The 16,415-nt window shown below is 29.7% G+C and overlaps 1 protein-coding gene across 2 annotated transcripts; it reads right to left on the reverse strand.

Annotated features, from left to right (window-relative positions):
* Positions 1–832: 832 nt before the first annotated feature.
* On the reverse strand, positions 833–6,879 carry LOC124932024 (D-ribulose kinase). Of its 2 annotated transcripts, none has more exons than XM_047472624.1 (9): positions 6,730–6,879; positions 6,256–6,437; positions 5,020–5,159; positions 4,674–4,926; positions 3,575–3,707; positions 3,325–3,413; positions 1,929–2,206; positions 1,274–1,343; positions 833–1,169 (listed from the first exon to the last, which is right to left on the reverse strand). In XM_047472624.1, exons 1-9 carry the CDS (start codon positions 6,800–6,802, stop codon positions 963–965), a joined length of 1,425 nt encoding a protein of 474 aa, XP_047328580.1. In that variant the 5' UTR covers positions 6,803–6,879; the 3' UTR covers positions 833–962. The 2 variants fall into 2 exon arrangements, with proteins under 2 accessions (XP_047328580.1, XP_047328579.1); XM_047472623.1 differs by having other exon boundaries at positions 5,020–5,163.
* Positions 6,880–16,415: the final 9,536 nt, after the last annotated feature.

A 16,415-nucleotide genomic window follows, 5' to 3' on the forward strand; every position in this document is an offset into this window, starting at 1 on the left:
ATGTTAATTTCCATTTGAAAATGACTATCATATCGGTCCTACTGTAAAATATTTTACTTTTACAAAAACAAACAAAATAATAATAACTCATCAATCCAATATATAATTAGCTTAATAATAGGTATCTAATTAAAGGCATATTGTTTATTTTTTTAATATAAAAAACCTTTCACTTTAATTTGAAATGGTGTCGAACTTATCTTTTAAGTAAACTTTTACTACTTTTACTATTTCAATTACTTTAATTTTAATTTATGTATGTCAATAAATCACGATTCTACAATAAATTAATATAATGATTTTAATAAGCTACAAACTTATAAATAAAACGGACACTTAAGATTAAAAACAATAAAAATAAAGTAAAACGATTAAACACACCCAATTCAAATAAAATAAATGTTATAAAACATATATGATCGTTTAACAAATAAGTCGAATCATTATAGTCTAAAGTTATATTTAAGAATATTATCTCAACTAACCTTTAGAAACACAAATTGTTTCCAATTTATTGCTGTCCAAACCCAACTACAAAAATGATTTTAGTAGGATGGTAACCTTTTAATTTGAGCCAAATTACTATTCAAATTTTAATATTTTTTTTTGTCATTTGCTGGCAAAAGAATGAAATATATGTTTTTTAATTAATAAAATACATGACACAATAAATAAAATTTAAATGAACTGAAAACATGTTAAAATGACTAAAAATATAGTTACATGACACTATAATTAAATGAACTGAAAAAAATGTTAAAATGACTAAAAATATAGTGACACGATTCAAATTTCAAGCCCCATATTGAAAAAGCGACCAAACCGCAAATATCAACAGCAACAAAAAAAAAACAATAAGAATTTTAAAGGGTTTGTTGGTTTTTAATGTGATGGAATTATACAAAGTATAAGGTGATTTATGGTTAATTGTAAATACAATAATTGAAAAGATTTAGAGCAAATTAGTTAATTTTGTTTGTATCCCATCCTTTGAATGCCAAGAGAGCAGCTCCATAAGCAGCTTCAGTCTGAAGTGCTGGTTTAACAGGCAAACCAAGAACTCTTTCTCTTATCTTTATCCATTGCTTATTCTTTGCACCACCTCCTGCAGTAAACACTTCTTCAACTTCTGTTGCCCCAAGTTCCTTCAATAATCTATACCCTTTTGCCTGAACTTTTAAAAATTGAGAAAAATAAGCTGAAAATAAAACCATTTGGAAACAATTTCAGTTTGTGTATTTGGATCTGTTAGATTAAATGAAGATATTATTACCTCTATACGAGCAATCGATTCAAGTATACCATGCAAGTATTCAACATCACTCTCTGGACGGGGATTCAACCTGCAAGAGTGTATGATAATGATAAAAGAAACATTTCGCAAAAAAAAGTGTTATAAAAGGAAAAGTTGTGTAGCGCAATTAAACAAACTTTACAACTATTCACATTTTAAATGGAATAAAAATTATTCACTTTTTAATATCCTCCAAAAAAGCTCAAGATGTCAACTTCAGAAGGTTACCAAATAAAGTTATTTTCATGAAAAAAATATGTTGAGAGAGCATCAAAATACAAGAATGAAAACAATTATCATTAATGGGATATCTGAAAACATTTTCTGAGGTTGGATTTGGACGAAAACATTTTACTTTGTCAAGTACTTCATCCGGATGTTGGTTTAGATGAGATAATGATCTGAAACTTACTTAATTAGACAAATATATATATATATATATATTCATAATTTAGTTGAAATTTTCTTGTCCAAACCCGACTAAAATCCAGCTCCATAGAGTGTTTCCAAATAAAAGCAAAGGGTGAGGTTCAATGCAAAATCACTGCCTAAGATTTTGGCCTACACTGCCAAATCACTCAGCATAAAAAAAACATAAATACCCTTCTTATAAAAAAAGGAAGAAAATAAGAACCTGGGCTCCAAATCAGGATCTGCAACAGGAAATCTTTCACCAACAGCTTGCAGAGGATAATAGTCTAGTGGAGATGCTTCCAGAGGATTAATATGCTCACTTAAGTTGGTCAATTGCTCATCTGTAAATAATTGTTTAAGAACTGCTCCACCTGTGTTTGAAGCACCTCCAACAAGCCATTTATCATCCAGACGATGGCTGTACACTCCAAATCTCGCATCTTCAATCCTATTAATGCTTAGTAGTTTTATAGCAAGTGTTGAACCAAGAGATGTGACCTAATTACAAAATAACACTATAAATGTGAAGGCATAATAAGCTAATAATCATCAGGCATTTGAATATACTTCATGAAGACATAGAACATGACACCTTTTTAGCTAAACAGAACAATGACAAAGCTGTGTTATTAAAGAGCTATCTCAATGAAAACTGTTAGAAGGTCAACATGTATGGAACAAAGAATGGAGTAACCATTTTTACTTCACTCAATAATGGAAGCTAAAGATAGAAGAATGAACCTTTTTTTTGTTAATAAATGTTAAATTGCAACTGAAGTAACACAGTGAGTAAATCCACGTTAGTGACATGTTAAACACATCGGAAATATGGAGAACAAAGGAAATCCCCCACATTATTGAAAACGGAGGAAATCTCATTCTGAAATTCGATTTCCTTTATTGTATAGATTTAGAGCTAAGTATATAAGTTTTCATACAACCGATTGTAAAATTGTATTCATTATACAAGAAAGAAATTACTTTTCTCTAAAATCCTTGTTCATAATTCCTTTTTTTAAGAGAAAAACTCATTAGGGAAATTTAATTTATGGAATTGCGAAAAATTAACCCTAACATATAAGAAACTCCTATGTATACATCAGGATTTAATCAAAATGAAAAATGTTACTTAACCCCTAATTCATCAATTAAATCACCTCCAAACAAACATGGTTCCTTTCATTCCATATTATCCACCAAAAGTTGATGGGGAAGGGAAACCAATTTTGGTTAAGTCTAAAATTTTACTATGAATGTGTTCTATCCTATTCAAGATAGTTGTGAAATTTTGAATAATATTGAAAAGCACTAATTCGGTTTTCCATGGTCAAGCTTGAGTATAAACATGGGTGGGGAAGTAATTATGGAAGGGAGTTTGAGTTTTCCATAGGGTTTTTTTCATTGCTATCTGGCTTTGTCTTCTCTTATTGTTTGAAGTTTCATCCATAGAAGCTTCTACTAAGCCTAATGTTTGGATTCTTCTTTTCCCCTTGATTTTTTTTTTTTGGATTGTGGCTTGTTTGTATTTAAGTCTCATTCTGCAATATATAAAAGCTTTAACTTAAACAAAAAATAAATTACTCAAATGAACCAAACTAAGTGGAGAGAGATCTCACAGCTTTTCCAGGTTCTGTGGCTCGCGCTGCAAGAAAAGCAGCTATGCTATCAGTAGTCCCAGTGCAGACGGCACATTCTTTTGAGAAACCTGCAAAGATGTTACCTCTATTAGAGGTTACACCATAGCACAGTCTAATTTTTTTTTTTTAAATGGTCCGGTGTGAAGATTCGAACTCATGACTATAGAAACGTGAGTTACTGCACTTTCCAACTGAGCTATGAGTCTCCAAGACAGAGTCTAAACCTTACCATATTTGTTTCTAATCCCTTCCTTTAAAGGACCAATAATAGTCCCAGGAGCCTGTACTGATGGCAACATTTGTGAATATGGCTGAGACAGCAGCCAGTTAGGGTATTTCTCAAGCTCAGGGTCATAGCCAACCTGTTAAAACAAAGAATGACTTGAAATATACAACAAAGGAACTCCCGCTCTTTTTTTCTAAATAAAAAGGGAACTTTTAGGGCTAGTTTGAAGTGGATGAACATCTCTTTAACCCCATCAATTCTTCTATCAGATTATTCAATTTATCAAATACCATAACACCCATTTTTTTCTTTACAAAAAGTAAATTTCTTGTATTAATATGAAAAAGATTTACAACTTTTTTAATGAAATGCTGAACAGGCTGAATTCTCATTTTCAAAAGCAAAAATATACATAGTTGAATACAAAAGTATCAAATAGCTAATCAACTACATTCGTGGATAACATCTGATCATGATTCAATCCCACTTTTATTTTATAACAACACTTTTACAATATACTAAGGTCATTTTGATCAATTCACCTAATTAATAACATTGCTAACTAGTGGAAACTCATAACTTAAAGGTAGAGCATAAAAACTCATGCCCATGAGTCTTTAAATTCGAACCATTTAACTGGATAACATCTTATCAGGATCAATCTCCATTTTAATTTTATAATAACACTTAAAATATCAAATATATTTTGGTCATTTCACCTAATTAACAACATTGCTAACTACACGTGTCGTGGATAACATTTGATCATAATTTTTTTTTGTTATAATAACACTTTTAAAATATCAAATACTAAGGCTATTTGGTCATTTCACCTTTTATTTTTATGACCACATCGACTAATACACAACAAGGCTAACATAACAACTCATCGTCATAAACCCCTACTTCAATCTAGGTGCTTTCAATGAAAATCGAACTTAAAACATTTGGGTGGTAACTGGTAAGCCCATTAGACCAAGGCTTTATCATCTGACCGAATCACCTAAGATAGTCCACTTTCTATTTGATTGTTTTCAAATATCCTCACATCAAACAAGCCCTTAGTGAACAAGAAGAAATCAGCATCTAAAAGATATAACACCTTCAATGCATTATTATAATCAGTCACCCCAAGCTTTCCATGAAGAAGCCACAGCAACCAATCTGCCTGGTGCAACAACACTGCAGATCTTTTGTCTGTGTTAGTGGATGTCCACCAGTATACAAGTTTACACAGGGTAGAGGTGCCAGAACAAACTGTGTGATTCAAAGGCGCGATTGATTTGACAGTCGCTAAAGCATCCGAGCAATTCTCATTGTAGAGGAAAGGTCTACAAAGTGGTTCTTCTGATACACTGAAAAAGTATGATTTTTTTAATGTGTATACTTTCAGAGAATGAAAAAAGCAAGAGAAACTGAATTCTGAAATGTTACAACCCAAATTTCACCTGTCTAGGATTATAGTTGTTGCTGAAGTCCCGTCTATAGAGATTGAGGCAATTGAAGGGCGTAGAGTAATAGGGACATCCTCGAGAAGTGAGAAAAGAGTCATCTTCCATGAGCTCACCCAATCCACTGCATCTTTGCTCTTTCTAGACATCACAAGTAAGTATTTAAGCTTCTCTAAGCACAACAAGGATAAACCTTTTCATTTTATTAATGATTTACATTCAATGTTAAGGATTTTTAATTCAATTGCAGGGAAATCTAAAGGAACCCTCAAACTGCAGCCATGCGAAAAGTGAGCTCAGGTTCAATGCAAGTCTGCAAGTTAATTTAATATCCAAGAAAATGGGAAAATGCTATAAAGTGATTATTCAAAAACAGTTATTCTAATAATCAACTGCTTCTTTAATGAAATCATTCAAATCTTAACTAAAATGTCAAAATGCATCTATTCCTTATAATATTTTAAAATATTATATGCTAAACATATTTTACTAATTTAACAACCACCAAAACTAACAACAACACTAAGCACAGATACTAAAATTTCAAGGAAGATATTATAAAAATATACCTAAACTATTTTAACATGAACAAATATATGCACAAACTAATTTAAGAATAGTCTTGTTCATAGACTTTTGATAAATAGAACAAATAGACACAAGAATGATTTTATTTACTCTTTTTTTTTTTTTTTTAAAAAGTTAATATAACTCCAAAGTCATGCCCCACTTTAACTTAGGAGATGGAACTTGAGACATTCATCTCTTAGGCAAGACTCTTCCCACTTAAGTTATCTTAGTAGGTTAATTCCTCCTTTTTTGTTCTAATTTGAGATCTTTGGTCTCTTCGACAAGACTTTTGTCACTTTAACTAACATAGTGGATTAAACCCAAAGACAATTTTTTAATTTAAAAAGCTAGCACGATTCCCACAATCATGACCTCCACTTCAACTTAAATAGTTATAAATGTTAATAAAACACATAACTTTTAGTTTCTTTAGTATAGACTCTTGCCACTTGAGGTATCGAGATAAACTCAAAATAATTCTCAAAAAAATAAAGAACTTCCCATTAAACTGAATGAGTAATTCAATTTTCATGGCACATCAATGACAACTTCTAATCTATTAATAGAAATGTCAATAAAATGTATAAAAACGCTAGCATTAGGCTTAGAAACGATAAGGATTTCTTAGTTTTCAAAAGAGATTGATTATCCATATGATCTTACCATAATAAGAGGGTATGCCCGTTTCCCTTCTGCAATAACATCCCCAGCCTTATCAATGAGAGCAAACCTAGCTCCAGATGTACCAAAATCCAAACCAAGATATAGCAGCCGATCAACTTTAAGATTCATATCTTCTTCACCTTTTCTGCTAGCAAATGACATGATTGTTGGTTTCAATTTACCTAAACCGTCAGATATTTCGGAATGTCAGTTAGGGTTCTAACTTCTAAGTGAAAACTGATTAAGTAATTCAACATGACAACATAAATGCATATTAAAGTCAGGAACAGAACAGTCTACGTAGAAGCAATTAGATAATGTTTTCGTCCATTAACAACACCAGCTAATAAACGAACAACCTTATCTGGAAAACGAATTATGATTGCGTAATATGCAAAATATCATAAGGAATAAGAGAAATTGAAGAAATGGTGTCAATTAACTCAATGAGAGGAAATCGCCGAGAGAGATTACGAGATTTAGGAAACTGTGGTCGGAGAATCAGCGGCCAGCTAGCAGCAGGATGACGTTGAAGATGGGGCAACATCAAGATTTTCTCTTTATGGAGCTGCTGATAGCTGTTGCGTTTTGCTGCCACCTGCAGAATGATGCAGCCATAGAGATAAGGCCATGAAATTTAAAGTCTTCTTCATTCATTGGTTGGTAATTGAGTTCTAACAAGTTATTTTTAGTTTTAATTTAAATCATTGGTCTTCATTCTGTGTTTAAAAAAATATTAAAAAAAAAAGTTCATGATTAAAATTTGTTTGATAGGTTGCTGACGTGACAACTTAACTTTAAGTCAACAATTATTTATTTGAGTTTGTAAACCTTAGTCTAACAAGATGATTATTTTGAAATTTCAATCAGAGGTATTACTTGCAGGAACCCATTCTTGTTCTATCCACCTTTCAAACAATTTTTCCCAAACTACCCACCTTTCCATTCACATTCCCAAACTACCCATCTTTCTCTCTTTAAATCATTAATCAACCTTTTAATTACACATCTTCCACATTAAATTCACTAATTACTTTATTTTATAAATACAAATTAATATAATTAAAAATAATAATATATATTACATAAATATTAAAATAACACATATATTTTATTTTTACTTAATTTTATAATTATAATATATATAATTAAAAATAAGCATTATAAATTAAATAATACAAATAAATATTATAAATTAAAACAAAAATCATTTACTACCCCTTTAATATTATATATTAAAATAAAATATATTATATTATATAAATATTAAAATAACACATATATTACATTAAATATTAAAACAACACATATATTTTATTTCTACTTAATTTTATAAATATAATATATATAATTAAAACTAAACATACTAAATTAAATATCAAAATAAATATTATAAACTAAAATTAAATAAATAACATAAACCTTAAATAAAATAAAATAAACTAAATCTTAAAATAAATTACCTAAATCTTAAAATATTTATAAAAGTATTAATTTAAAAAACCTTAAAATAAAATAAATTACAATAAATTTTAAAATATAAGTGTTATTTTAATATTTATGTAATATATGTATTATTTTAATATTTATATAATATATATTTTATTTAAATAAATAATATAATATTAAAACTTTATGTAATTTAATTTATTTTAGTGTATAATATTTTATTTTAGTTTATAATATTTATTTGAATAATATTTATAATGTTTAATTTTAATTATATATATTAAAAAATATATATATTTTTGTATTTATAAAATAAAATAATGAAGGAATTTAATGTAAAAAATGTGTAATTAAAAGATTGATTAATGATTTAGAAAGATAAATGTGGGTAGTTTGGGAATGTGAATGAAAATGTGGGTAGTTTGAGAAAAATTGTTTGAAAGGTGGGTAGAACAAGAAATGATTCTTACTTGTAGGGCTTAAGCACACCCCTTACTTTTTTTTTTAAATATATATATATATATATATATATATATATATATATATATATATATATATAACAAAATAAAAAATCTAAATCCCTGCTTCTCATTTATATACCCTACTTATATATTGACAAATCTATTTATATATACTTAATTTCATATTATTAATTATCTTCCCATTTTATATTGGATTTATTTAAACTTAAATTTTATTTTATTAATTTAATATATTATTAATTTTTTATCATCTAATTATTTTCATTTAAATTTTTTATATTTATTTTTCTAATTTGAAAAGAGATAAAATATATATTTTTTTTCTAATTCTATTCCTTAATATTTATCTTCTTAAATGATTAACTTTATTATATTTATAACTAATTTGATTTTATTACGTTGGATTAATATATATTTCTCTAATTTTTTATTTTTCTTATAATTTTACTATAACTCTTCAATAAAATATTTATTTAACTTTTTAATAATACTAAGCAAACATTTTCGGCAATAAAAACGTGAAGACTGAATTTCGCAATAAAATAGAGCATGATTTTTTTGTCGACTCTTTAACACTTTATATTGAACGAAATTTATCTAAGAATGTAAATATATATTTTATTATATATGAATTTTATGTTTTAAAATCTCGTAAAGTTTAACTTATTTAATTATTATAATATAACTTATTTTTTGATATATAATTTATTACACAAAATTTAAGCCCACCTCAAGGTGAATTCCTAGATCCGTCCCTGATTACTCTTCATCAATAACTTTAATGATTCTTTGAATGTTTCATTGGTGATGATCATAGCTATTCTAATGTTCCTTTCAATATAAGTAAAGTTTATATATCTAAAATTTATTGCAATTAAAACTATATATACGATAAAATATGAAATTGACACTAACATACACCTTTGATAAACTATGAATGAATCGTATGAGTAATTTTTTTAACACTAGACTTATAATAAGCTGATTTTTTATTTGTTTATTTACTCACAATAATGACTTATTCTCTAAAATCTCAAAACAACAAATGAACCCATACAAGTCAGATGCCGACGAGATGAATCATATGATATTTCTTCTTCATTAAAAGAACTTATTTTTAGATCACTCATTTTCCTTGACAATTTAAATTATTTTTTTATCACTGAAGGAGGTCTATTTTGCGTCGCCTAGCGCTCTTGACAGCGTTTCTTTTTGTATTTGACCTTCATCTCCCGCCACATTCTTTTACCCAATTTTCGAAACTACAATATTCTTTTTCGATGTGACTTCTGCCTAGGAATCAATAGATCAGACTCCATGTTGTCATATCAGTGTCGGTCACCGAAAATTTGGTCGGAGGTAAACACAAATATTTTTTTATAGATATTTTTTTAAACACATGGAGTAAAATGTTTATTTCCTAAAATACAAGGTATTCAAGTGTATTTATCCCTATTTCAAATACATTAAGCATATAACATTATATGAGTTTATAATTTATTTTTTTGTTGGCTTGAAAAACGAATAGGAAAATATTAAATATATAAATTGTGCGTTGCGCGACGACCAAACAAGTAAATTGACAACATTCGTTAAGTGAAAAGAAAAGTATTTTTGAAAAAATATTTCAAACGGTACATTTTGCATCAAATTTATCAATCAAATTATATAAAATTCTATTGAGGTTTAATATTACTTATTGAACACGTTTAAAACATTCGCCCCAAAGAATACTCGTTTTTTCGATTTTCAAGAAATAAATATAAAGATATAAATCTCTTTTCGAAACTTTAAGTAGATTAAATTAAATTGGGGAATTGGTTAAAACAAGTTTGTGACTTAAGAGTCGCTGCCTATTTTTCTCGCAAAATTAGGAAAAGAAAATTTTGGCGTATAAAATATTAATGCCATTAGAAAAAAGATTGCTTAGGAGTTCGGTGTTTGGTTACATGTGAGAAATGACATCAACGTTATGTCTCACGCGTCCGTTAGAAACGGTCTTTACTTATAATATTTTGACCATTTTTAAAAATATTTAACATTTATTTTAATCCGTTTGTTTGTCGATTCCTATTCGGCCTAAAATATCTAACATATCCTCTAAGGTTATGTTTGGATGAGTGAAATTGAAATTGAAATTGACATTGAAATTCTAATTGCATAAGATTTGCATTGAATTACAATACAATTTTTTATGTTTGAAAAAACTATAGAGTTGTAATTCAATTCAAATTCCTATGTTCGAAAAATATATAACAAAAATAATTTGAATATATATTATATATATAATATTAAGATATTTGTTTGACACAATCAATTATGATATCTTAAATATCAAGAATTTTTGTTTATGTGTCGATTCTCATAAAGAAAAAAAAATATCAATCTGATATGTTAATTTACTAAATTAAAACAAAATATCGGTTCGACATGTTAACTTCCTAAATTAAAAAAAAACAAAATATCGACATTTAACGTCCTAAATTAAAAAAAAAAAATATTAGTTCAAAATGTTAAATTACTAAATTTTAAAAAAAAAATATTAGTTCGACATTTTAACTTTCTAAATTAAAATAACAATTATCGGTTGAACATGTTAATCGTGTTGTAAATAATAACATACTTTTGTTTAAAAAACATAGAAAAAATGGAATTATAATTCTGAACTAATAAAAGTGAAATTGATAATTACAAAAACACACTACTTTGAATTCCATTTCTTAATCTTAAATGCTCTACGAAACCTATAAATTAGAATTGGACTACTTAATCCAATTCTGATTCCAATTCCAATTCAATGGTTACTGTAAACACTATAATTTTACTTCCCAGTTTATAAAAATATTAAAATAATTATTTTAAATAAATAATTTCAAAACAATCAAAATCAAGGTCAAACCAAAATTACATAATTAATTTGATTAATTAATTTTAATTATTGTATTAATTAATTCTAATTAATTAAATTAAAAAATAATAAAAGCCAAGATAAATAAAATAAAATAATTTGAAATAAATGTTGTATACATTTTATCCCAAATTAATTGAAGGGGTCAAATAAATTAAATAAATAATTTGAGATAAATGTTGTATCCATTTAGATATCAAATTTATTAATTTCAAACAAGCTTCAAGGCTGAAAAATAGTTGTGATCTAGTGCAACTAAAAATAGAAAAAACAGTTGCAGCAAACCACACATCCATCAGATGAGTGACCCTCATCCAATGGACAACAATAAGCCGCATCGCCCACTATAACTGAAGTTAAGCACTTCCACACAACACTAGGTCAACTAACGCGCGCCTCAACGCCGTCGACCTGAACACAGATGGAACGCCCGAGCGCTAACGGATGAAGACATAACACTACATCTAGACATGCGTTTGCACTTTGGCTCGAAACGACGATGTTTCAACCCTAGATTGTCTTCTTCATCGCGACGAACTAGATAATGATCAGCTAAATTCTTTGATTTTTTCAAAGATGAAACTTCGTTGATACTCGATTAAATTGGCTAATTCGAAGGCTAAAATTATCACCCTAACGTGGTGATCATTCCACATACGATTATACAACCAATTATGGTCTAAATGGATCAAGTCGATAAAAACCAAACAAAACCCATTAATGGTTTTTTGTCTGAAATTTGATCCACTTGTATCCATAATTGACCTTAACTAACTATAAATAGTCCTCCTTAGCCAAGACGAATGCAATGATCAAAATCTCAAGCCTCCAATACAAACTTTACAAAATCCGCCATTAACATTTTCAAAAGCTTTTGGAAATTTTGTGCAAGGCTCTAAGGTTCATTTTCGAATCATCACAAAGTTTGATAAAGAGTTCAAGAGTGTTCTCCAACTCACTATTTCCTTAACAATTCTCGATATCAATCGCAAATACCAACATTTAAATAATATTTTATAATTTCAAATGTAAGAAAAGCTCATACATGTCTAGAACTTGAAAAATAACTAGTTAAATAAAACATAATAAAACCAAACTTTCAAACAAATAGCCAAAATTTTATGTATTAGAGACTGTTCTTTAATATGTACAGAGGATATAGTTGAAAGTCATTTCCTGAGTATCACCAAATATTGAATTTAATAAAATTTATGATAAAATTACGTTTATACATATATACAAATATTTTTATTGACTTTAAATTAAAAATCAATTGGAGACTCTTTAATCAAATAAATAATCCTTTTAAATTAATTATTCTTAATTATTTTAAATAAAGATTTTTTTAATCAAATTGTAGTTTGATTATTTAGATTTAATCAAAAATTAATTTTAAAATGTTGAAATATATTTTTATAATCTTTTAAATAAAAGATTTTCCACACATAAATCGAGGCTAAATAAATTTCAAAATAAAGCCTTTTATAAAAATAAATCCGAGAATAGAGGAATTTCTGGACATTACAGCTCTCTTGGCGACTCTATGGATATAAATTGTTTAACTCAAAAAATAAAATTTTGGCTATTAAATAAATACGTTTTTATTACATTTTCAATTAATAAACACATCGTTAATAGCCCAACAACATAGTCTCGCTAATAGCTGAGTTGCCATCAGCAGTGTTGCGCCAACAATTGAGTTGCCATCAATAGTGTTGCGCCAACAGATGAGTTGCGCCAATAGCTAAGTTGCCATCAATAATGTTTCACCAACAACTATGTCACGCCAACAACTGTGTTACGCCAACAACTGTGTTGCACCAACAATTATGTTGCACCAACAGCTGTATTGCCATCAGTAGTGTTGTACCAACATCTGAGTTGCTATCAGTAGTGTTGCGCCAACAACCGTGTTGCGCCTACAACTGAGTTGCCATCAGTAGTGTTGTGCCTACAAATGTGTTGCGCCAATAACTGAGTGCGCTATCAGTAGAGTTGATCAACAGTTGGGTCCGTCATCAGTAGAGCTGATCACCAGTAGAGCTCGTCATCAACTGAGTTCCACATTAGCTGCATACGTCAAAATGTATAACCATCTTTCTACTCTATTAGGAAAAATGATAAACGAATATTCCACTCTTCTACGCACTACAATCCCATATGCAACGTACTAACGAATATTCCATTCACCTGCGCACTACCCTGTACGCTAGGTGTATGACGAACATATAGTTGCCACGTGTTAACAAAATGAATTCGACCGTTGCCATGCTTCAAGGATAAAAAGACATCAAAGAACAACGATGAATTCTCTCGGTGAATTTGTGAACATACACGAAGATCACACAAGATAGTCTATTCGATAATTTCTTGTATTAATCGATAATCATATTACTTGTGTAAGTTGAACAAATAGTCTGTTCAACAATACACTATGAGAGCTAGGAGTTCAGACATGCAAGTGTTAAGACCTGTTATCTGAGTGGGTTTGTGTAGCGGTCTATACAAATCAAAGTCTTATAGTGGAATCCTTCTAGAAACAGAAGAAGGGATGACATATGAGTTTTATCTCCGAATATCCATAAAATCTTGTGTTATTATTGCATTGCTTCACTTATTATTATATTTCCGCTTTAAATCCTGCAAGTATTTTCCGCACTTGAAATCGTTCAAGAGCTTGTTACGATTTATTAAAGAATAGAAACAGATTTCTAATCTCTAACAGGATTAAAGTCTCATTTAAGTGAAAAATAGAACAACAGTATTCAACCCCCTTCTACTGTTGTCTTCGATACTAAAAGAGTCTAAAAGGGAAAAAGTGTGGACGAATGTCACAGGCTTTAGGTCAACTATAGCCTGTTCCCACACTAGCAACTTCCTCATCTTCATTTTCCTGGACCTACTCATATTCTTGGAGAATGACATTCAATTATTTCTTTCACTTTTGTAGAATATTCATTTGGAAGGTGTCGTCCCATTTTCTAGATATCTTGCATAAGTCATGTGATAGATTGGCCTATCTATAGTGAAGGCGGCCTCTATATAACTGTAGCCGAATTACTTGAACAAGCTATGAGTGTAATAACATGTAACCCATTCCAAGCCAAGAAGCATAATCATGGTCTTGTCATTTATTATGAATGTCATTTTCTTGATGGGGTACCATGGAAATATTTCCACGATTTCGTCATTGCTTTGTATAATAGCTCTAGGCAAAGCTTCCTTCATTCTTCAATACTAAAGTGAAGGGGACATGATGCCATCAGGAAGTACTGACCACAAATGTTTAAGTTTGTCGAGCAACCAAAAGTATATAATTAAGGGCAAACCCCTTTTGCTCATGGTGGAAGATAGGCATGAGTTTTTCAAACCCATCAATATTTCCGCTAGAATAATACATGAGGGATCTTTGTTTATCCTTCGCATATGATATACTACCACTATGATTCTTGAGGAGGGCTTACTATTTGCTGGTATTAGGAAAAAGTGAGCTAGTAGGATCGTCATTGTTATCATGGATGATCCTAGAGTTAAAAAGAATTTCTCCATTCCTTATTTCCATCTTCGTCCATGTTTGGCAGTCGATGTATGTTCTTGCGAGGATAGTATCAAATGTTAGCTTAGAGTATTTGTATTCCTTTTATAAGAGCTTCCTTAAGGATATTGATTCTATAAATGACTTTAAATGTAAAACATTCTTGTTGTCCATCATGAGGATACCTCATAACTCCTCTATGGTTTGACACATAAACCTTCTTCCCATGAAGTAAGCTCGTTTTATAGGGTTCCACCTTCGTTGCATTTCCATCATGAAAGTGGAGTTTACCTCGAAGTTTATGAATCTCATGATTGAAATGAGACATTAGGATCGATAGTTCCACGAAAATTATCAATCCATTGAACTTGTGCGACATCCGTGAACATGGACATCATCTATGATTGAGAATTCAAAAAATTTACAAAATGCGTTTGCTTAGAAAAGAAGGAACATGTTGAGATTCTCACTTAGACTATACATGCATATACATAATACATATATAGTAGTCACATAAAGGGTTGTAATAAAGAGGTTTTGGTTGTCTATGCACGACAAACAACCGACTTGGTGATAGTAACCATGTTATTTTGTTTTAAAGGGAGTCATAAGAGAGTATCATTCACCGATAGTGGAGGGGGTAATATTGTCGCCATAAACCAGGGAATATATACTCATTTGGGAATTTTCTCCACCTCCACAATGTGTACGTCCCATTAGACGGCTCATCGCCAAATGGTGGGGTCAATCCCGTGCCTTATATTCCTCTTGCAACATCACTCAGTTTGTAGACACAACCCGTGCACTTGTTTTAGAAAAAGAATTTTTTTATACAAAAGTTATGCTATAGAATTCCTTGGCTTACCTTCCTCTCGATTCTCACAAAATATATACAAGAAGACTATCTGTATATGATGTTGTCATATCTTTTTAGATGAGGAACCAAAGTGGAGTTTTATATCAACTTTTGAGATTGACCTATACAATTTTTAGATTAGTACGCGTGGAGGCCTAGTAAGCTAATTGACTTTATAAGTCTTCACTTTAGTTTACTTAACAAAGATACTAAATGAAAGAAAATTAGAGTATTCATGAATTAAGGGTCCGTTGCTTGGTTACATATTAGGAAAGAGCCGTAGCTTTATTTCATATGCGCCTATCTCGAAGGATAGTCTCTACTCGAATGCACTTGGCTAGTCGTTTGTGAAGGTATGTTACACGTTGCATTCTAAGTTCAGAATTCTTTTGCTTGTGTATATAATAACCCTTTGTTTAATAAGGGATTAACCATATTTCTTGCTTAAAGATGACTCTAAGCTTCAATTAGATTTAGAAAAAGGTTGATATAAGTCATTTAGAATTTTCTAAGTTTTTATTATCATGTCTTGAGTCTAATTGGAGGAATAACCATACTCTTAGTTCAAAGATGACTTTAAACTTTCGTTAGGTTTTTCATAGACAAAAGACAATATAATGAAATTTAAATGCTCTTTGGTCATATGTCAACATCATTGTGAATTCTCTAATTTGCATATTGCTTGGGAGTTTGTTTGCCGAGTTTAAACTATGAATCCTTGTAGGAAAGGAGTTCACGCGTATAGGAGGATGTGGATTAAGGATTCGAAGGAGAATTGGAGCCTCGCTTATGACACAACTACAATCAAGAATTTTTACAAAGGTGTTGAATATTTTCCAAAGTCTTTGTGCATGTCGACCATATTTTTAGGAGCACTTTGCACTTGAGTTTGAAATTTTCGGAGGTACATGACTCTAGATATGACACAAC

Source organism: Impatiens glandulifera, chromosome 3 (genome assembly GCF_907164915.1).
Source record: "Impatiens glandulifera chromosome 3, dImpGla2.1, whole genome shotgun sequence".
Classification (NCBI taxonomy): Eukaryota; Viridiplantae; Streptophyta; class Magnoliopsida; order Ericales; family Balsaminaceae; genus Impatiens; species Impatiens glandulifera.